This window comes from Megalops cyprinoides, chromosome 18 (genome assembly GCF_013368585.1).
Source record: "Megalops cyprinoides isolate fMegCyp1 chromosome 18, fMegCyp1.pri, whole genome shotgun sequence".
In the NCBI taxonomy this organism is placed as follows: domain Eukaryota; kingdom Metazoa; phylum Chordata; class Actinopteri; order Elopiformes; family Megalopidae; genus Megalops; species Megalops cyprinoides.
Genome location: NC_050600.1, coordinates 8,926,751 through 8,948,842, shown reverse-complemented (window position 1 = coordinate 8,948,842; position 22,092 = coordinate 8,926,751). Strand labels below are relative to the sequence as shown.

The window sequence follows — 22,092 nt, the reverse complement described above, 5'->3', positions numbered from 1 at the left end:
CCCCTTTCTGCCCCAACACTCTGAACCCCAAATTGTCTAGCTGTGGGGACCATGGAGTGAAACTTTGTGTCACTTTGTGGTCAGAACTCACCTTTCTCCTGCACGAGCACCTCAAGCTCTTCCTTCACCCCCTCGTGCCAGTGTGGGATGTCCACATGGAGAGAGTAGTCGCAGCACGACTTCTTGTCCGCTGCTTCCTGCCACTTCTCGAAGGCCTGCAGGAGGCTTGCGCCAGGCTGAGGGGTCACATGATCAACTGGGACACAGCGGTATGGAGTGTGGTTAGAACCACAGATGCAAACCTACTGAAACTGACACAACAGTGCATCTGACACGCATCTCAAAGCACTGTCCTACATGACAGCTTGAAATAACGTATGCATACAGAAATGTTCCAAAAGACCTTAAATAAAAGTTGCTATTGCTCTACATGAAATGATCTATTCCTGTCCAACAAGAGATCCATCCTTTGATTTCTGATTTCATCACCAATGAAAAAGTGACCTCCAACATTACAGCCTCTGCATGATCATGGTGATGCTGCTGCCCCCCCACCCCCATCCCCTCACTCACTGATCATGGTGGTGCCTCCTGCCAATGCGGCCTTGGTTCCCTGCAGGAAGTCATCCACAGTGGGGGTGCCCAGGTAGGGCCTCTGCAGACAGGTGTTCACATCGATGCCCCCGGGAATCACCATGCGCCCGTTAGCTTCGATGATCTTCACACCCCCAGGAACAATCAAGTTCTCCCCCAGCTGTCTGTGGGAATATTAGTGAAATATTTAAGCAGGCCACAATAGCAAATGTCCTTTTCCTATCACATAGAAATTTGCCTTGATGGGCTTAAAACAGCAGTAATCAACACTAATATCTACTCAGTTAAGCAATTGCATGGTGAACTCTTTTGGGAAAGGCTCAAAACCAGTGGCAAATACCAGTTACAAACAGCGGAAGGAGGCAGAGAACTTGAGAAACACTCAACCTGTATAACAACATACGGTATATAACCTGTATAATCAACATGTGTGCCAGTTTAAGAGTGACCCATTAGCTGCAATTTTTTATTTATGGTGTCATAACAATCAAAATTGCATCAGCAAACACTGTTATTAAACACTTTTATTTTCCAGTTCCTTTATACTTTATAATTTGTTTGATACAATTTTGATTGTTACAAAGACATAAGCAATTGATTTTAATTAAAAACTCAGGACCATTATCGTTTTAAATTTAATTTCCCTGCCTCCCCTACTTGTGGCCACCGTGCGATAGTACTTACTTTATCACCCCATCTTCCAGGTAGATATCTGCGAAGAAGGACTGGTCATCGTTGATGACCCTTCCTCCTTTGATGAGCAGCCGGTCACTCTGGAAAATAATAGCAAAAGTGGGGTGAGGCGTTAAATATGTGGATAGCTCCTTTCATAACACACAAACCCCCAAAATCAAGCAAACTGGCACGGTAGTCTTGTCCTCCTTTACACTGTCCCGAGGGAAGTGCTTGAGAAATGCCTAAAAATGGCTTCAGTAATCAGAATAAAATGTAACGTGTTTTCTGTTCTACATGCAAACTCCATTTAGAGCCCAGCAATACACCAGTCTAGAAAAATCACTGAACTCAAGCTTACTGATATTTAAGATTGAAACACACATCCTTCTGGTAGAGAGTTGTTAACAATACTCTGCTTTACTGCCTGAAGCCAGATGCTCTTTTCATATTGCAGGTGCAGAAGCCAATTGGCATCTACCATGACCAGTTCCATTCACCCATATGCAAAAAACTCTTATTTCTGTATACGCTATTGGTTGACAGCAGCCCCCCCCCCCCCCCCCCCCCCCGAAAAAGATTTAATTAATGCCATATGGGTGCAATATGCTGTATGCTGTGAGGTTTCTGCTGTGGAAGTCATCTGAGGATTTGTGTGACAGACTGTCAAATGTGGTGAGGAGCTCTGAGCTTCAGTGGCTAAGCTGCAAACTCAGAGCAAGAGTTGAATTGTGTATCATGTATGCCAAATTCTATAGAAAAGACTCATGAGATGTTTACTGTCAACTTCACCCTACAGAAATTGAGATGGCCTCCCACTCCTTTGAGTTGCTTTAAACTGCTCTCTATAGCATATTTGTTATGAGTGCACTTTTCCATGAAAACAGGCTCCCTTTTCCCAAAACTAAAATCTCCCTCAGCCTCCGGCACCGAGCTCTCAAACACAGAGTGAGTTATGCAACGGCAGCCAACTCGACCTCCAGACGGGTGAACCTCCTTTTGAAACGTCATGCCCAAAATGTCCTGAAATCAAGTTGCTTAAGGAATGATGCTCTCTTTCTTCCCCTCTAATGTCCAATGGCAGACAAACATTACAGAAGTGCCAGGGAAAGCTTTTATTTTATTTAAAGCTTATATTTTAAATATATTTTGTGTCTGCACAGACAGTCACTTATAGATGTCCTGTGAATAGTAGTTACCAATGATGTCTGACAGGTATAGAAGACATTGAGCCAGTCAGTGTGTTGAGGTACAACTGACAACACATTTTATCAAGCAAGAGGATTAGTATGAAACAGATGCTTTGCTCACTGTAAAAAATGTACCTAAGAAATAACTTTTTAAATATTTTGACCATTTATATTGATTTACATTTGACTGGTTTTCATTGATTTTTTTCATTGACTTTCTTGGATGAGAATACTTTGAAGGATTTCCAAGGACTGTTGGGTTCTGGTTCTCCATGGAGAGACAGTGTTCAGGGGTTGGTCAGCTCTGATTCTGCAGACGGAGACTGCTTTTAGTGGTTTGTCAGACCTGGTCATCAAGACGCCAAGGTATTTTTCTCCAAACACCAAGACTCCACACAAGACCTCTGGGCTGTCCTTGTTGTCCTTGTCCCAATATGAAGATCAGAGCCCCGATATCATTCATGCAGACTTCATCCTCCAGCTCACGTTGGGTTGTTAGCAGTCAATTTCCTAACTGAAGAGCCCTAACCCACAAGGCCTGTAACAATCAAGAAACATGGAGAGATGCTTGTATGGGATCCTGGGCTACACTCCAGACATTCATGGAAGATGTATGATTATATGTGTCAACATGGCCATCAATTGTGATTGTGTAATGACCTCTGACCCCTGAATTCCCAGCATTCCCTGCTCTTACACACCAACACCATCCATGGGAACCAAACAGAACCTTACTCGGCCCAGAGGGGTTAGCTGTTACTCACACCAAAGTGCTTGTTCTTACCAGTCACTAATTCAATCAATCACTCATTATTTCATTCAGTGCAGTACCCATCCTAACAAAACTGGCCTAGTCCAAAGGATCTTTACAGTGGTGGTCTGGGTGTCACTTTCTGTACCGCTCTTTATGGTTAGAGACGGAGGAGACTTCCACAGTGTGCTGCTATACTGCTCTCTGGCTGTCCTCTGCTACAACAGGAACTATTAAGCTCCTATGGAATAATCCTCTTACCATTTTAAATTCCCCTGCTTTCAATCAGCCCTCTTGTGTTTTTTTCTCCTCCTCACCACACCGTTAGGATGAAATTCCAATTATGCCTCTCAAACAGCAAACATTAACAGAGCGCGTGTCCATAGATGCGTTTGATCTAGACACTCTTCACCATTCCCGCAGAGACCCCCCCTCCGCTCCACTGACAGCCACTTGCGAACAAAAATGGCTGCCTTCCTCTCGCTGCGGCTTTCTATCATAGACGCATTAAGCTCTGCTTAGTCACCGTGAGCTGAAGCTTCATGACAGCCAAGCTACCGGCCAGGGGGTTTCCATGGCAACGACTACACTAGGGCCTTCTGTCTCAATGTTGACAGAGCCTATAGATTGCAAAACTCACGCTGAAGTATGAGGTATACACACACACACACATAACACAACACATTATTACAATAGCAGGGGGATCTTAATGACCCAGACTCAACTTAGGAGGGTGAATGCCAAAGCTAAACCTGGACACCCTGAACCTGGGCACCAGGGCCTGCAACCGAAAGACTTTTATCATGCCAGGTGTCAGCCAAAATAAAACAAAATGGAAGTAAAAACTGGACTGAATGAAGTGAAGGCTGTACCCGCTGCAGCCTCAGAGCACCGAGCCCATGGTGACTGCCGAGGACATGGTGGAGCTCCTCACTGCGGTCAGAGCTGGGCTGAGGGCAAGGCCATGTTTCACAACCGCGCAACGTCACTGTCACAGGCCTCTGAGACTCAGACCAAACGACAGTTAAAGCCCAGTGTCTCACCACAGAATATCACTCACTCTGTGCCAGCCACAAGGAGCGGACAAACCATTGTCCTTGTTCATAGACGGTTTTTTATTTGCAAAAAGGCAGAGCAATCCACACCATTAACATATTATTATTTTAAGCTTGCTTTGTAGGATGACGTACATATCTGAAATGTTTTTACATAATACCAATTTATACACACAATTTATAGATACTTACAACAGCAAAGCCATGCTTGTTAATTTTGTTATTTTCATGAGCAGTAATGAATTTATATCATTAATTTTATCAGAATAAATGTAGATCTCTTTCTGTGGCAGTAAGTCTTCACTATCATTGAAAGAAATGGATATTCCTATAAGTAAATGGGAGAAAATGGGATATTCAAAAATTGAACTATATAAAACGCACATTTATCTCCCTTGCCACTACTAAACACTGCAGGCCACGGGGGCTAAACAAAGGCAAACAAAGAAAACAAATGTAAGCTGAACTGAAAAAAAAACATTTTTTTTATTAATAATTATATTTATTAATTAATAATACTTTCATGCAGATTGTCTGTGGTTAAAAAAGGAGTTTATGTACTTACTCACCTACACTCATCATCTCAAATACCTCAGATTACATTACATTACACACTGCATGTAATGCAAACTGAACAGAATCAATTTAATTTATGCAGTAAAAAGAATCAAGCTGCCCTCTACATTATAACATAATGTTGTGCAGCATCTTGTTACAATAAATATAACCTAATTTCAGTTAACTGTTATGTAACATTTATAAAATGTCTCTGAGAGGTGAAAAATACCTACAGACTGGATAATTTGCTTTACAATTTAAATTTAATACTCTATCATTTAACATCATTAATTTATCACTGATCATTCATTTATCATGTACCATTTACTATGTTTGTAATTTGTAGGATATTTGGAGCACACACTCAGTAAATGTCCCTTGAAAGGGTGATTCATAAATAAGGGTTTTCCTTTTGCTCTGGTTTCATTTTTCTCTTACACTGCAATGCACATGCAAAGTTAATAAACACCAGCATAAAAGTGGTCAAAATATCATGAAAAAAGTTTAAAAGTGAGAGAAAAATGGAAAAAAATGTGAAATAAATAAATAACTCCTAAAAAATAACAGTCAAGGCATGGTGACATCACCACCCTTTTCTGCTGCAAGTGCACAGCGGTGGAATGCAGCTTGGAGCCTGTAGCTCAGACATTAGTGAGTCTGAGGCCCCCGACAATGGGAAACTTGAACAGGGTACTCAAGCCGAATAAGTGAATCACATCTCTGCAAAAAGGTAATGGCTCCTTTCCCATAGCACATTTCCAAGTGCACCTAAAGGAGGCCACACTAAAAATGCCATTTCCATTTATGGCCAGCTGTAAGTAAAGTGGCATTAAAAGTGGGTTGCTTCAGGTGCAGTTTGCAGCGCTCGGTGAAGCCACAGCATGGTTACAATACGTTTGGCAAAAGTAGGCACATTTATGGCACAAAAGGTGAGGTGGCCTAGCACAATGGCATGAAATTATTATGAACATGTACAGGAAGACATTGTATGCCATGTGAGATAAACACTCAGTTTTTGTATTCATTTTATTCATACTGTGGTCCTTACTGCACAAGCTAGCTATGCACAATTAAAATGCCAAAAATGGAGAGGAGAACCATCAATTTTTCAAAGTTACAGAGCAAATGAAGCAGAAGGATGTTAAAATCTATGAAACTGAATCTATTTTCTATTTTAATATACTTTCCCACCTAGCTCGCTGGCTTTCAGAAAGTAACAACGTGTTTTCTGGTGTTTAATTATTTATGTATTTATTTATAAACTAGCTACCTGGCAGTTGCACTGTTTGTTGGTTACTACAGTGCAAGTGCAGGGTTTAAAATGAGAAGACACCTGGCATGCTTCGAGAGCTAACTCCATCTCAAGGTTAACGATGACCTACTGGGCAAGACAAAGGTAACCTGTAAAATACTGGGTCTGCTGGGTCCACATGTCAACATGACAAATAGAAATGACCTGTAACAGAGTGTAACTGTGAAATCATATAAATGTACTGTAAGGGACCATGGATGACGGGACCTGCCAAGCATGCCCTGGACCGATGTAGTCCACAGAAATATTCCTGGGAAGAGTGGACACATGGTGGAGCAACTATGTGCTCTTGCTGGTGCATGCAGGCTTATTTTATGTGACTTCTGCGTTGTCAAAAATAAGATGTGCTAAGCACTTGATTACCACTCATTAGGTATTCATTTGCTATTATTTTCACCTGATTGTTTTTTCCTACCGTCTAATGTTCAAACTGATGGCTTGAATACCACAATGGGAGGCAAGGACCATTTGCTTACAGTATTATCAGTTATTGTTTGTTACATTTGACTCACATATTCTCTGCCAAAACAGCGTACAGTGTGTAAACTTGTGAGGCGCCATGATCCTGATAGCCTGATAACACAAAAAGGTTTTTGCATGTTAACATGCAATTGGATTAGCCGTGGACCTAAGTAAACATTAACATGACTGGCTGAATGTTGGCACATACTAGGATGAGCAGAGATGCATTCAGTGACATGGTGCAAATGCTTATGAAGCTGAAAACACCGCTGAAACAAAACCCAGACAAAAAGTGAATCACCGCGTACCATAAACGGTTACTTGGAAAACGGCATCATTTATTTCCCACTGATAATGGGAGAGGGTCCTGGAGTGGAATAAATATTGGCTATTGCATGTGTTTAAGAGGTTTTCTTTTGAGTAATAGCATCTACAAATATCTACAAATTCAGTGATTTTCATTGTGGCTGTAATTTGCAGGTCTGTTTCCTTGTTGGAGTAAAATTATGATTTATAGAGGAACTGCCCACAAATAAAGCAAGATAAAAAAGCCTGACTGGTGCACTGAATCAAAAATAAAAAATACTGACAAAGCACCAGCAGCGAAAATGCTTGTACTTTGCCCTCTTATCCATATTACAAATAAAATCCAAAACTTTCAAACTTCATAAAGTCCCTCTGAAGTAAAGAAAACAATCTCAGGAGGAAATTGATTTGATTAACTCCATCCATCTGGTCATTGAATCTTGGGCTGCATGAGATTAAAATTAAACTTCATCCTGCTAATCCTCATTACCATCCAGGGGCAAGATTAACGCCAAACTCTGATTAACACTAGCAATGCAGCCCATCTGATTTACATATTTTTCTCTTCAAAAATACATTTTGCAAGCCACTAAAACTACCATTATTGATTACAGTCAGAGAGTTAGTGTTAATCAGTTAGCAATGATGAGATTTGCAGTTTGGTGTTAATGAGTTCAGCTGTTGCAAGGCATTTTTGCGGCATTGTCTGTGTGATTCACCTGTCACTACTCCTTATGGTTCTCAGAAACATGGCTGGCCACAGACACATCTGTCAAGAGATATGTTACATTTAACATTCATTTATTGGAAGCAGGTGTGTAATTTTGTGTGGCTGTATGGCCCCATTTTTCAGATGTCATCCTATTATTATGTCTGTTAAATGAATTTGGAATGACTTTGCCTGCACCAAGGCTTTTGTGCCTGGGTTCTTAATTCACGATGTACCCCTTCTAAAACAATCTGATGAAGCCAAAAGCACAAAAACAGACCAAGTGAAGTGAAGGACTACCAAGATGGGTCATCTTACTATCCTAGATTTTAAAAGAGCTGGGTTTATGTCATGGAATATGCCATGTCAAAAAGGAAGAACATTTTTTTCACTGCGTCAAAGAATCTCCTAAATGAACAAAATAAGGTACCTCTGCTCAATGTTTATCTAATTTCACAACAATACTCTTGTCTATATATGCAATGAAAAAGCTTCTTTAATGGCGTGTTTGATATAAGAGCTCAGCAAACCAGTTATGTTGCCTAATGCTAATAATTAGCACCTACAGAGATTTTTACTATCTGTCAGATTACAGCATGCAAAAACCACCCAAATAATAAATAAAACCTCAACCCAATGCATTACTAAAGAGCTTCTTGGAGAGAATTTATTTCCATAGTTCAATCATCTAGCTGCTCGGAAGCAAGGTCTTTATGTTGTGTTTTCATTCATTTCATCATATACTGACTGTACCAAAAATGCAACATATAGACCTTGCTTTAAAACTGCTCAGTTTTACAGACAATAGAAAACATTTGATTGAATAAATTTAGCAAGATGTGGACTGCAAATACAATTGCACCCGGCCTAGCAATTAAGACACTGATTTATATCAAAGGTAAAGCCATACTGATATTAGCAAAATGCATTATATAATCTCAATGGTATTTCCCTTATAAAATTAGCAACACACAACACACATTAGCAACAATCATTATTTGTTGAGCACAGTGCCTACGTGCTTTTGACAACTGCTCCGCGATGTCATTTACTTTACTCGTCAATGACAAGCATCTTCATTTTTATTCGGCGTTATTTTCTGGTAACATCATCGGAAGGGCGTTGCCATGACCACAAAGGTTCGTGTCACTTGTGCGTTCTGTTCATTTGGAACATCGGTTTTGTGAACTGCAGGTAAAAATCTAACACAGCTACCGGGGCTTATACGATTCGGAGATGGCAATTCCATCCCCTCCTTTTGTCATGCTGTCATTCTGAGCATTGTTTTATTTTTCATTATTTCACCATGTTCTACAAATATGTTGCTTTGTTAACCATAATTGAGCTCAGACAAATACACATGACTATATAAACATCTGCCTAAATATGCAATCTTAGCTAAAAAAAAAAATGTAGAGCTGGGGACATTCTAACGCAATGTGCACCCCCTTTAATGATATGAGACAGTAGCTTCAAAGCATATTTTCACTGTGCAATGGGGACGTGGAGACAGTGCATACCACCAAACGCCACTCTAATAGCTAATATATTGTCTTATCAAAACGGGCTGTTCAAATAGACGTCCGCATGTAATCTGTAGCTATTTAAGAATCGATCATTACTATTTAACCCAGCTACCTACAGCCTTCCATGACAGCAAATCCCTACAGCAGTAAATCCAGGTTCGCTCCACCGCATCGCGGCCATGGCAGGGTTTTGTGTTTTATTTGATATCATCTGTCAGAAATTCAGTTGTTACACCGCCGGAATACACCGTTGCATTCATGTCGCCAGAGCAGGGATTACATCCCCTTTTGCAACAATAAGAACAGGCATTTATTAAAAGCCGTCGGAAGGGGAACGCCTCTCCATTATTCCTCTTACCGTTAAATGGGGGATGCTCTTCTTTCCTTGGTAACCAGTCCCGGACATTCTCAACCAAGATAACAGAAAGAACGGATCCGAAATTAATATTAAATAGTGGCCCGTTTGGTAGATGCTTGGACCTCTTTATAATATGATCTTTGTATCTGCTGGCTACCTTTATGTTGCAAATAATAGAGCGACGCGTCTCCCGGCGGGAGTGAGTGTCTGGAACTCCAGCAGGAGAGTGCAGCGCCCTCTTCGTATGGTTCCCTGGAAAAACCTCACTGGATGGAGCAGGAGATGCGGCGGTCTACAGTTCCGCTTCAGCCAGACGGATTCTGTACTTAACTGCGGTCACCGTGGTAAACTATTTTTTGGCGCACAAGAAAACCTGACCCAGTGCGATAACATAATTCGGCGTATACTAATGCATTCAATAAGTCACTTTACGGTTTCATATTTTTAAGTCGCTCTGGATAAAAGCGTCTGCTAAATGACAAAATGTAGCCTAAATGCATAAAACATGCATAAGTAGTTTACGAAAGTCAATGTAACCCAATTTTCAGTAAATATATTGTACTTCATCAAACACAGGGTATACTGTTGCCAAATAGGCCTCATAACCGAAACGTAATATACAATGGCTTCCTGATCTCTCTCACTTCCTGATTTTTGACCCCTAAATATGGTCCCTCGTTTTGGCACTGAACATTTCTCAGAGTAAATCTATTTAGATCAAATTATCATGCAAGCTTGTCTGCTTGGTCGTTGAGTAGATTAGATTATTACTACGGGCACTGTTTATCCTCAGATCACCATACATGAACTTGTAACGGTGAAAATAAAGCCCAAATCTATCTGGCCAGAAATATAGCCTACGTTTTTTCCCCGTCTGTTGCAAGCATTTTACAGGATCTCTCCTGTAATGAGCAACTGCCTGCCAGTTCCCAGCGGCGAGGCACTTAGATTTCCTTAATTAGAATGAATGAATTAATGAACGAATGAATGAATTAATAGCAAATGTCTATTACATTAGTAGTGAACGCAGCCATTAACGTTCAGCAAATGGAATAGGGCCTACTTTCTGCAACACTCAGTCAACAACTTTCAGAAATCTTGAGTAATTTAATTAAAGTATGACACAGTATGAGTATTGTTTGAACTCGTCAAATTAGCCTACTATTGCCAATAAACGTCTTTACAACTGAGGCAGACGTGGGTGTGCGCTTACAATGATTCTTTCCAGCATCTTTAAATAACTCGTAATTTCTAAAGATATCCATATAGAATGGGATTTGAGTAATTTTATGGAAACCTTGACATCTTTGTCCACCAGGGTGGGGTATTTGTACTTTCACCGCTGGTATGTAACCCCAGTGGTTGTGCGTTTATTAATATTTTTGTAACATGTATTTCAAACAATTAATCTGGAGAAATGCAACTGATACAAGTACAACGTGTCATGCCAATGCCAAAGTTGGTGATTTAATATTAAGGGCGACTGTTTGAATTTAATGCCACCATACCTTTCCATTTTGCTCTCCTTGAAGGAACTCTTTCCCAGATGGGTATTTTATCTCCACTCCCGGGGTCCTGTCATCTTTGTCACTGGGGGAACTTACAAAGGAACCGCAACGCTCGCTCGCATCGCTTGCCGATCCACTGAAATAATCTCCGTCTACGAGGTTTTCCCGGCTTCCACTTCTCGGGGTTCGGCTTCCCTTTTTACCTACGCTGTAAGAGTCGAAATCTATGGTCTTGTTCTCGTAAGCCCCTTCCACGGAGGAAAACATCCCGTAGGACTTCTGCCGCGGGGTCTGCGCCGTGGTGCCGGGTCTGGCCAGGTAGACCGGCAGATCATCCTCTTTATTCCAGCGGCGTTTGTGGTCAGACATGCCTGCGTGCTTCTGCAATGCTAGTAAAATCTAAATTTTCAGGAAACGCTTGCTGTAAGAAGACTGAAGCAATGCGGTATTATGGTTGATCCAAACTGAAGGGGTGCAGTGCCTGACCGCCACAAACTCTAGGACACCAGTGGCAATGCGCAGCTTTTAGATATGTCAAGACAGTGATTCCAATATTCCCTTTCGACCTTGATGGTGCAGAGAAGGGCTAAAATGCTCTTGTTTTAGGCAGCTGAGTGAACGTGGGCTCAGGGAAGAAAGCAGCGTATGTCCTGGTGCAGCTCTTGCTTGAATTCGTTGTCACTGCTGGTATGAAGAGCCTAATACACGCCCAAAGGTTAGGAAGACACAAGACATAAGATCAACTTCACATAGCTGCGGGGATATGATCCTGCTCTCCCGATTTAAAGTGGTCCTGCCTGGTTAAAGGATGCTGCAGTGAGCACACAGACAACCACTTCAAATTTAGACACCCCCCCCCCCCCCCCCCCTCCCAACACACACACACACACACACACACGCACGCACGCGCGCACCAACACAATTTAATGTTTGTAGTCCTATTCACAAGCAGAGGAAAGGAAGCCATACCAATACCATAAGCCTTGGAAATATGACACATCGTTTTGCTGTTTTCCTCCCTTTGTAAACAGAAACCTGAGCAAAGCTCGCCTTTGAAGAGAAACACCTTATTTCAAATTATGTACCAGCCCCAAAGTCGCGAGGTACTCGCTGTCATATACTCTGTCAAATCTCTGCCGCAAGTTCTGCTGATGCGAGATTTGCCGTATCTCCGGCGACATGGAAGAAGTAATAAGCGTCTTGCCGGAGCTTATACCAAATATGGTTATCAGGAGTGCCCCTTCTTCATAGATTTGTTAAAAAATCAGCTCCGGAGGTGTTGCTCGAGCTGCCCCTCCTGCCATTGAAAAAAACAGCAAACGGTGGTGCTGGACAGCTCCTATGACTGAGAATGTATCTCTTGCATGGTGCTGTCATTCAGCACCTTACACCGAAGCAGCAGCAGTTTGAAATAAGGAGTCATCACGTCAGCTCGCCATTTCTTGCATTCGCGTTGCATACAAATTGAGACATTTCCACAACAGGAAAGCCTTTTCGTTCATTCATTTTTCAGTTTGTAAGGTTGAATATGTCTTACACAGCGACACCCTTTAACTTCTAAACATGTTCAGATGTGCGTTGAACCAAATTGCTGCTTAGTTTTGTTGCGCTCTGTATTGTTTGCAATTTTATTTTTAATGGAAAGTTGCTTTAGGACCGACTGTGAGTCCCGTCCAGCAAATTGTTGCCAGCAGGAACAGCGATGTTGCAGGGATGTAACGCAGAACACGATTGGAACGATGCAGGCTGTTGATACAGTCTGAGCACACATTCAATGTCACATGCCACGTGGAGGTGGGGGTGGGGTGGAAAGAGGGGTGTGGCAAACCTCGCTGTAAGCAATTCAGTTACTTTTTACTGATGAAGGGGAAAGTGATTGTATTTTCTGTTGTTCAGCCTACATCGGGAAATCTAGGGGATGCTACTGTGACTGAATTACATAGACTGCATGAGAACTGACATACAGTTGCCTATATGCATACATTCTTTTCAGTATACAATCATCTGATACTAGTAAGAATGACTTTTGTCGTTATCTGTTCTTACACGCAGCCCTATACCATGCACTCAAAAGCATGAATTCCACACTTCTTAGGGGGTGCAAAAGTGCAAAAAGTACATCACGTAGAAGGACAGAATGGGTATGAATTAATGTTGGCTTGGGGTTGCGGATGAAGTTTAAAGAGTCAAAGTCAATCAGGTTTAAAGTGAAAGGAAAATCAATTATGAAAACATGTAACGTTGTCGTAAATTTTTAATAAATGGATTAAATAATGCAAGAGCTGGGAGAAGGGAAAGACACGTACGACCACACGATTTACGCCGTGCCACCGTAACGGGAGATATATACATGATCAGCCCCAGGATCGAAGGTGAACATGGCTGCTCAAAGTTAATTACTAGTCTAAACACTAAAATGTAGTGTGCAGTGATATTCAGTGATACAGACCTACAAATAACGAAATAATGTCATGAAATAGGCATAGGAATATGAATAAAAGCTCGGCATCTTTCTAATAAATAAATGCAATAAATAAATAAATATATTTCATAAGAAGATAAAACAATAACAAGACATTATGACAACACAATAATTGTGCTCAATTATATTCAGTTATACAGTATTCAGTCCCGCCACGTCACATTTAAATTTCTCTTCTCATTCAATATGAGGAGATATGATCGTGAATCAAGACCTCCCCAAAATCCTGAATGCACCCGACGTGCCTCCCTAATTACCACGCTATTGTGCATTAATGCAATGTAAATATCTGTGTTTGGAAAAATGATTTATTTAACTTGTACTGCGTCTTAGCAGGGCTAGTGTACTCTGTGCAATAACTGACAATTCACGTCCATATTGTGAACGACGTTATGCCTATATAATATATGTAATGTGGACAATTTAGTAGGTAGTTTTGGAATTGGGTGTTTGATAGTTGTTCTTCTCAGCTTACATGACTATGATATGACTAACGGCTTCATGACGTAGTTGGAAACAGTAATAAAACACCACAGAGACATTGTGGACGTGTTTTGTCAGCGTGATATGAGACTTCATACCTGGGTAGCTACATGACATCCCAGGATCATAAGAAATACATGCACAGCAGGTAACAGCAGATCAATAAACCCAAAAGCAGGCTGGCCCAAGTCAGGGATGTGTCAGGACATAAGTCAAAGTGTATCACTTCATTATCCTGGTGAATAGCAGGAATCAAAGAAATTATACTTCTCACCATATGATAATCTAATGTTTTGTCTCCCCAACTAAAAAGCTCACAACTAATGCTGCAATTGTATGATAATGCAAATGACTGCAATATTTTGATTGGCCACCTGCTATTCTCCATATGAAAATAAACTAATGACAATTTGTTATATCATAATGATTTCTTCACTTAAAATCCTTAATGTCTCTACTGTGGTTCTTGTGTTTCTTGTAAAATATCTCAGAAATTCTTTACATTTTCATGCCCTGAGATGCATTTAACTGCCCTAAATCTGAATCTGCATGAAGTCTGAATGAAAAAGAAATCTTAAATGAACTTTGTCCTATGACCATTCTCTTAGATCTCTGTATACTTTTATTCAGTTGTATATTGTACATGTATTGCACATGTTCTACTGTATTGCCATCAACCTATCTTTCTGTTTTAAAAAAGTGCATCTTATCACAGATGTAGGTTACCTTTTTTTGGACCTTATAGTTCAGATTTTCTCATTTCTATTTGTTGTGTCCGTTGCAGCCAACACATATTGTTCTTTGCAGTTTTGACTTTTTGTGAAGGCTTATCTGAAATGAATTAAACTGAACTGTTAAACTCCTGCTTCTAACTCTCATAGTCTCACAACACAGTCTTGAACTAAAATAATCTGCTCTTGGGTACTGTCAAGCAGCATGCTTAGTGTCTTGTAAATACACCTGTATCAACATTATAAGGTGATACAGGCTTATAATACTCAAAACAGTTGTGTATTCATGAAATAATGCATAGTTATGTTATTACTAACAAGCCAGCTACTGGGTCTGTTTCATGCAAGGTATTCATGCAATGCTACTGAGTTTATCAGTAACTGTAAATACGTAGGTGAGGAGTGAGGAAAGAAGCTTGTGTCCTTGTATGATTATAGAAGATCACATACAATCACAGTGAGAAGACCCTGCTCTCCTTTAAAATGGTAATGCGTGGTAATGAATGCTAAGTGCTGACTGACTGCACCAATGACAGTAGGCACATGAGTCCATGAGTGCTGTTTCTCCAGTGGCAGGAGGGAAGACTCCATCTTGAGAAGGACCCCTTAAATGAATTCTTTTAACTGTTTGTGAAAAGGGGTAACTCATGTTAACCATACTTGTCAAACTATAGCTAAACTGGTACCAGTAATTCAGCTTCTATAGATGATAAAATGAAGAATACCTTGGGAGAATCTGGAGAAATTAACAATGCGGTGGCAAGGCCATGGCTGGTTATCACAGCCAGTAGTAAAATAAATGTAAATCAGGCAGAAAAGGTGAGGACTTTGGTACAACACGCTATTTACTATTGAATCTAAGGCAGAGATCAGGGGTTCATCACTTTATACTTTGTACTCACACTTTGTAAGGCACTCTGGATATGAGCGTCTCCTGCAAGGCAAAAGGTTAATCTTAACTTGCACACTATGCATAGGCCTACTACAAAGCTAGTTGGATAACTAGTGAAAATAAATCCGCCATGTCAACGTGTAATGCTTACCGTCCCAGAAGCGATGAAATCAAGATATATTAACTCTATACACGAATATTTCAAATAACAAAACAATTTCATCTCGTCAATTTTCTGCTCCAGTCAGACAGTGTGCACAATTGGTCGTGCAGGACCAATTTGGCTGTTCAGTTTACAATGGCTATGATTGAGGTTGGGGAATCAGAATTTACGAGTTAATCGCGCCTCGACCTCACTTTGACGGAAAAACAACTGCTGTGCGTCACTTCCGCCTGAAAAGCGACGTACGTAATCGAAATATGGTCTGGAGTAGTAACCTAACTTGTCAACAGTAACAGCAGGAGCTTGCCGTGGTTACCTTTTTTAGACGTGAACCTTTACTACTAGACAGATAGCTTAAGAAACTTCCCTCACTATTCATTTGTTTGTGCTGTACAGCATAAACTTGGGGGCCTGGGGAGGGAAACACTGTCCTCATGATCAGGCCTCCACAGCGGTGCTCTTGGTCATGGAGAGGACAGGAGAGAGAAAATCACCAGGAGGCAGGTTAGCGAGCTAACTGTCTAGACTTTAACAAATGTTAGTTAAGTAGATGTACACCGTGTCTAAACATGAATGATCATAAAGAAGCGAAACTACGCTTGCTGGAAGATGGTAACATGACATCGCGTTTAAATATGGAGAAACATGGCCAACCGTTAGCTTTGATAGCTAAATTAGGTTTCCCACGGGGAGTTTGACGTTTGGACGAAAAAGTAACGTTGCTAGCTAAGCGTTGGCATTTTAGGCTTCATGTTGGACAAGATATAGCTCGAAGCTATATCTGAGTTTCCTAACTTTGCGATTCCTAATACATACAATTTGATGATGTTTGGTCACCATCAAAACCAGCCAGCTAACGTTTCAGAATTACCGAGCACTGATCGCTCAATGTAAGGCGCAACTGGCCTTTGCTTTCTAGTGATCGACGGGCATCGACATGGCAAACCAGTGAAACGCAGTATGTCATTTAGTAAATAAAGGAAAGACAAAGCTGGCTAACCATAATGTTTTAATGTGAGGTGCCCAAGCAAACCAGTTGGTCTTTGACGTTAAAACTGCTGTCAAAGAAGGGGAATTGCAGTGCCTTTTTCAGCTTCGCAAGGTGGTTAGCCTTAACGTATGAGGTTAGTCATAATGATTAGTGGCGCCTAGCGGCGCCTTGTATTACATGTGGAGATATTATATGCCTCTTCGTAATTTAACGCAGATTTTGAGAGGCCACATTTTCCTCGATGGTTAAAAATCAGGGCAAATCGGACTAAGTCATTTTGGAAAGACTGAATAGCATGGTTTTGGAACACTGCTGGTTCGGTTTGTGCGGGGTAAGAGGGCGAAAGTCTAAAAGGTGAATCGGATTGTCACGACGCCTGTGAAATGAATATTAGGGAGGTCAGCTCTCTTGTCTTTGCTGAAGGCAGTGCTTGGTCCTGGGGGCGTAACATGTGTGCTTGTTTTCATTCCAGTTGAGCTATCTGTTAATCAGGTTTAATCGAGCTGTTAATTTAAAATCGATTTTTATTTGACAATTCTGCATTTAATCTTTGTGAAAGAAATGCACTAGCGGAGCTGTGTTTTGCTAATGAAACACGAAGTTTATTCAACTTTGCTTTATTGAATTTATGTTGGCTATGTGTATCTATCATAGTAAACAGTTATGTGAAATCAACTTGTATAGTGGTTGCAAGATAAAGCTCAGCTAATGGAAGAAATTACATTCTTTTTATTTCTGTTGTATTTGCGTGCTCTAAGCTGAGAGTGTCATACGTTTTATAAGGCTGCATTCAACGTAGAGTTAAGCAAAGCGCTGTACATAGAATTGCTGCTCTTTCTCCCCACACGTGAGCAACAGTGGGGTATACAATAACACTGTAATTGTTTGCTGTTCATAAAAATTCCTTATGTTAAAAACATATTGTCTTTGGGCAGTACACTGGAAGAGATGGTCTATGGAGACTGAGCACAAGGCAATTTGCACAGACATCTCTAAGAATCCAAGTACAGAGACTGCTGCAGTACACCACGGAAACATAGGTAAGCCCACTGGCTTAGTACTGGTTCACAGACAATACGTCTGAATGAATAAGCAAATGGTAAGAATGGCGTAAGAGGAAGCAAATTGCATTTGAACTGTTGGTGATGGCTGTCTTGTAACGAAACTGTTCACTTGAAATGACAACATCCAGAGTTTTGAGTTCCTGAAAGTAAAGGTATTCATACTCTACCAACTTTCACAGTGATGGAGGTGAAACCCATTTCAAAGAGCCAGGAGAGGAAACCTCCTGAAGTCGGCACCAGGACAGGTGACACTGGGAGAGGTGATACCGGCAGAGGTGAACCCGCTCCAAAGAAGCAGTCAGAAGCACCCAAGCGGATTGGTCTGTTCAATGTTCTTCGTCTTTCAGTTCAACACATCAATTTTTTTCTGTTAAGAAACTATTCTTGACGATTTCAGCTAACATCTGGCCATAAACAGCTGTACAGCATCATTGATTAGTACTATACAATTTTACCAGACTTGTTGAATTCAGTTGGTTATAGATAAATAAAATAAATAAATAAAATAAACTGTGGCTTCTGAACACATTGTTTGAGATTTAATTCCTGTGATATTTTTGTCAGCTGCTGAGACCCCTTTTCATTTGAAGCACTGAAGTTCTTCAAAGAGTACATGTGTTTCTCCTCAGGGCCTCAGGGCTTCGCTCCCAGACGCTCTCTGAGCAAGGGGATGTCAGCGCTGTTCGTGTGTTTTGGAGTCATCACTTTTATCTCCATCATCACTGGACTGGCCCTGTTCTGTAAGTGTTCCCGAGTAGAGCTACACCGGAATAGGCAGGACTTTTGCTACCTTTCTGAGGAGTGTTTGGGTTTTGACTCAGTTGGGGCTGGACCATGGCAAGCATTTTACTATTTTACAAGTATCAGGAATTTCTGTTGTGCAGTAGCTAATGGCTTAATGAAATTCTTAATTTCGATGCTGTCATGCAAATGAATGTCTCAGCCATTGCGTGGAGTTTGGAAATGCTGTGCTCATACTGGTTGGGTAAATTGGTTTGACTAGTTGAAGTTTTTGCTCATGGTATACAGCAGTGGTCTGTGAGTGAGGTACATTGCTGAACTGAACTTTCTCATTAAATTTAAGATTTTGTCTTTGTTCTTTCTCTCTTTGTGGTTTTCACTGTCCCTCTACCTGCCTCACTTCCTTCGCTCACTCACACACACACACACACATACACACGCACCAGTTCGAGAGAGATCAGTGCTGCATAGTCAGATGGAGGATATAAGGAAGATTCGCTCTCCTCCACCCCTCCCAGGTGAGTATTTCTGTTAGCATCTCTACTCATGGACTCTATACAGAATCTTATGCTCCACTTTAAAACTCTTTTACTCTAAAAGTGCCATTTTAGTCCCGCAAATAACACGGATGAAATGACCTCCATCGCACTACATTAACTGTGTCTTTCAGTACTTTAGTGTGCTGTTCTTCAGAAGTAGTGTTCTATTACTGAGTGACATTCAGTTTAGCTACTTAGCCCAAGCTTTTTAAACATAATTAAGTTTCTGTTACCAGCTATGGATAAGACATGGTGATAATGGTGAAATGATGCATATCAACAAGCCTTTGGAAAGTGACTTTTTGAGTCTCCTTTGTGTACACAGAAATACCCAAGGTGGCATTCTCAGCTACTCTGAGAGAAGGACAGGAAGTGACTCTGGGACCATACCCTGCCTTTCACATCCTTGTCTACAAGAACGTCTTCACAAACATTGGCAATGGTTACAATGCATCCACTGGTACTAACCTCTCATTTATACAGCTTTGAACCTTAAAGTGGTAACTCACAAATAGAAACAGTAAGAGGGAATCTGACAACTACATCTAGAGGTTTCCAGGTTAAGGTGTATGAATGCATTCATATAATTCATAAAATCACTAGCATAGTACGTATGAAGAAGGCAAAATGGTCATAACAGGCGAGGCAGGTCTTTGTCACTGTTATTCCCTCTGCTGATCAAAGGTATAAAATGCCACCTGCCTCCATTGGCTGTTCTTAGACTGAGCAAGATTTGATTTTTTTTCCTAAGCATGTGGAGCAATAGAGAGGCAAGGCATAATCTGCATATGCACCTGCCTCTCAGTCAGAACACTGTATGTTTCCTCCGTCTGTTTGTGTTACAGCTTGTGTATTCTAAGTGTTGCATTTTTTTTCTCCGTGACACAGGCATCTTTTCAGCCCCTCTAAGAGGCCTCTACCACTTCAGTTTCACTGCCTTTGGATTTGGCACTAAAATCGCCTCTGGTGTCCTCCTCCATCACAATGATATATACTTAATGGGTAATTATGACAACAACCCTGGACCAGGACGGGGGGCAATCAACATGGCCACACTGCAGCTGGAGGTGGGAGATACCATCTACATGGGCCTTAGTAAGGGCAGGCGACTTCATGTCACTGTCCACAATTACAATGTTTTCAGCGGCTACCTGGTCTACGCCATATGAATAGAACATGATTAGAGTGTGGACCAGCTGTAATTTTCTGATACTTAATGCCTCTTTCATGGGTCTTGTGTATTTTTTTGTAAAGAACTGTAGAAAACAGCTCTTCAGCTGTGAGATGATGTGAGATGCATTTTATGAGTCTGTATATGAATCTACACAAAGGCCCAAAGGAAATACATATATTAATATATCTTAAATGTAAATAGCATGTCTTAAAATGTAAATAACACATAATCACAAAAACAATCAGCATAATGTTGATCAAGCTGTGAATAGGTTTTACCTTTATTATTCAGACTGCTACATTTTAAAAGCAGCTTTTAAATTACAGGAAGTAAATATATGTGTGTATATGCATTGCCAAAAGTATTTTCATGTGCAGCCTTTTTGTACAAGACATTATTATTTGTGATTTTTTGTTTACACTGGAAAGAGAAAAACAACCCTAGGGGTATGTCACATTTTTAGTTGATGCTGTCCCAAAAGGAAATGGGGACATTTGAGGGGGGCAGGCTTGAAGTGGTTGGATGTTAATGCCTAATTTGACACTGTGGTTCTTTTTCTGATGTGTTAATGGTTCCATAACATACAGTTCCATCATGCAAGAGCCCTCTGCTTTTTTCATTCGTTTTGTGTGACTCCTTTTCCAAGCTGTATTAAATAGGATCCCTCCATCTCCTCCCTCTGTCTCTTACAGTGTGCTTGATGTAGTCTCTTTATTTAGCAATCCCCTGTCAAAATGACCAGCTCTTATATTGCAGAGCCACACCACAGGCTGGTCTTATTACACCTGTATCAAGGCTGTGGTGACAGTGTGCACTGATGCTTTTATGACATCATGCTGGTTGAACATCATGCCATATGCAAATACTCAAAAATGGTACCCCCAAAATATGGTGATATCAGAATTGTACATTTGAAAACTATCTACATATGTGCTGGAGTAGCATGGCTTTGCCTTGAATTCATTGTCATGAGTGCTCCCACACGAATGCTCACATACAGCACAGACATGAATGCTCACTGTTAATTTCTCATCATCAGTCTCTTATATTCACCCAATAGCATTAGTCTCTCCATACCCCCTGGCGCTGATTAACAGGCGCACACACACAATACTTGAATGAGGCCAGTGAATTCACTGGTATTTTAATGGGTGGCGTAACTTCCTGAAGCGAAAAAGAAATTTGTTAATCTGTACTCTGTAATCTGTCAGGTTTTTTGGTCCCAGATTGGATAGAAAAAAAGCAGTTAATTCTTAAAATTATTCTTTGTTGCACAAATACAGGCTACTCATTTGTTATTTAAACAAACTTTATTTTCTTAATTTTAACAAAAAATTATAGAAATCATTTATGTCTTGTTAATATACAAAAATACATTTGTGTTAGCAAGTCAGTTACCCTTATATTTACAGTTTATTCTATGAGTAGTGTAACAACAAGGCTGTGATGGAGCATGGATGCACAAATTAAAATTTATATCATTTCACTACTATTCATCATATAAAAGTCTTTTTAATTCAACACGTTGCATGATTAAACAACAGGTAACAGTGAGAGTAGTCTTGGGTATCCAGCACAACGTCTTTAACATTGTAGGTCTTCTAACCAGTTCCCTTAGGATGGCAGGTGGAGTTAAAAGACAGATATAGCATTTTAATGTGATAATCTCAGACTTTGTATTTTCCCATTTACATGAGGAATCTTTTCATAACATTCGAACAATCCAGTTTCTGGATAAATCTGTAAACCCTGCAGTGATGTAGGGAAATCTAAACTAGGATCACCTACCTTTGGAATTGACCTCCCGTTCAGTATATTTCTCAATGGGAAG

At 40.6% G+C, this 22,092-nt stretch overlaps 1 protein-coding gene across 5 annotated transcripts in view; it reads right to left on the bottom strand.

Moving 5' to 3' along the window:
• Window positions 1–12,167, bottom strand: part of LOC118793120 (dihydropyrimidinase-related protein 1-like) — a 31,411-nt gene extending 19,244 nt beyond the window's left edge. For 2 of the 5 annotated variants that reach the window (XM_036551122.1, XM_036551125.1), the window contains exons 1-4: window positions 11,002–11,831; window positions 1,279–1,367; window positions 574–758; window positions 92–256 (exon numbers count right to left, since the gene is read on the bottom strand). In XM_036551122.1, the coding sequence (XP_036407015.1) occupies window positions 92–256; window positions 574–758; window positions 1,279–1,367; window positions 11,002–11,370 (808 nt within the window). In that variant the 5' untranslated portion in view covers window positions 11,371–11,831. Of the gene's footprint in view, window positions 1–91; window positions 257–573; window positions 759–1,278; window positions 1,368–9,493; window positions 9,727–11,001; window positions 11,832–11,970 lie in introns of those variants that run through there. The other 3 variants (XM_036551126.1, XM_036551127.1, XM_036551123.1) reach the window with 2 other exon arrangements.
• Window positions 12,168–22,092: the final 9,925 nt, after the last annotated feature.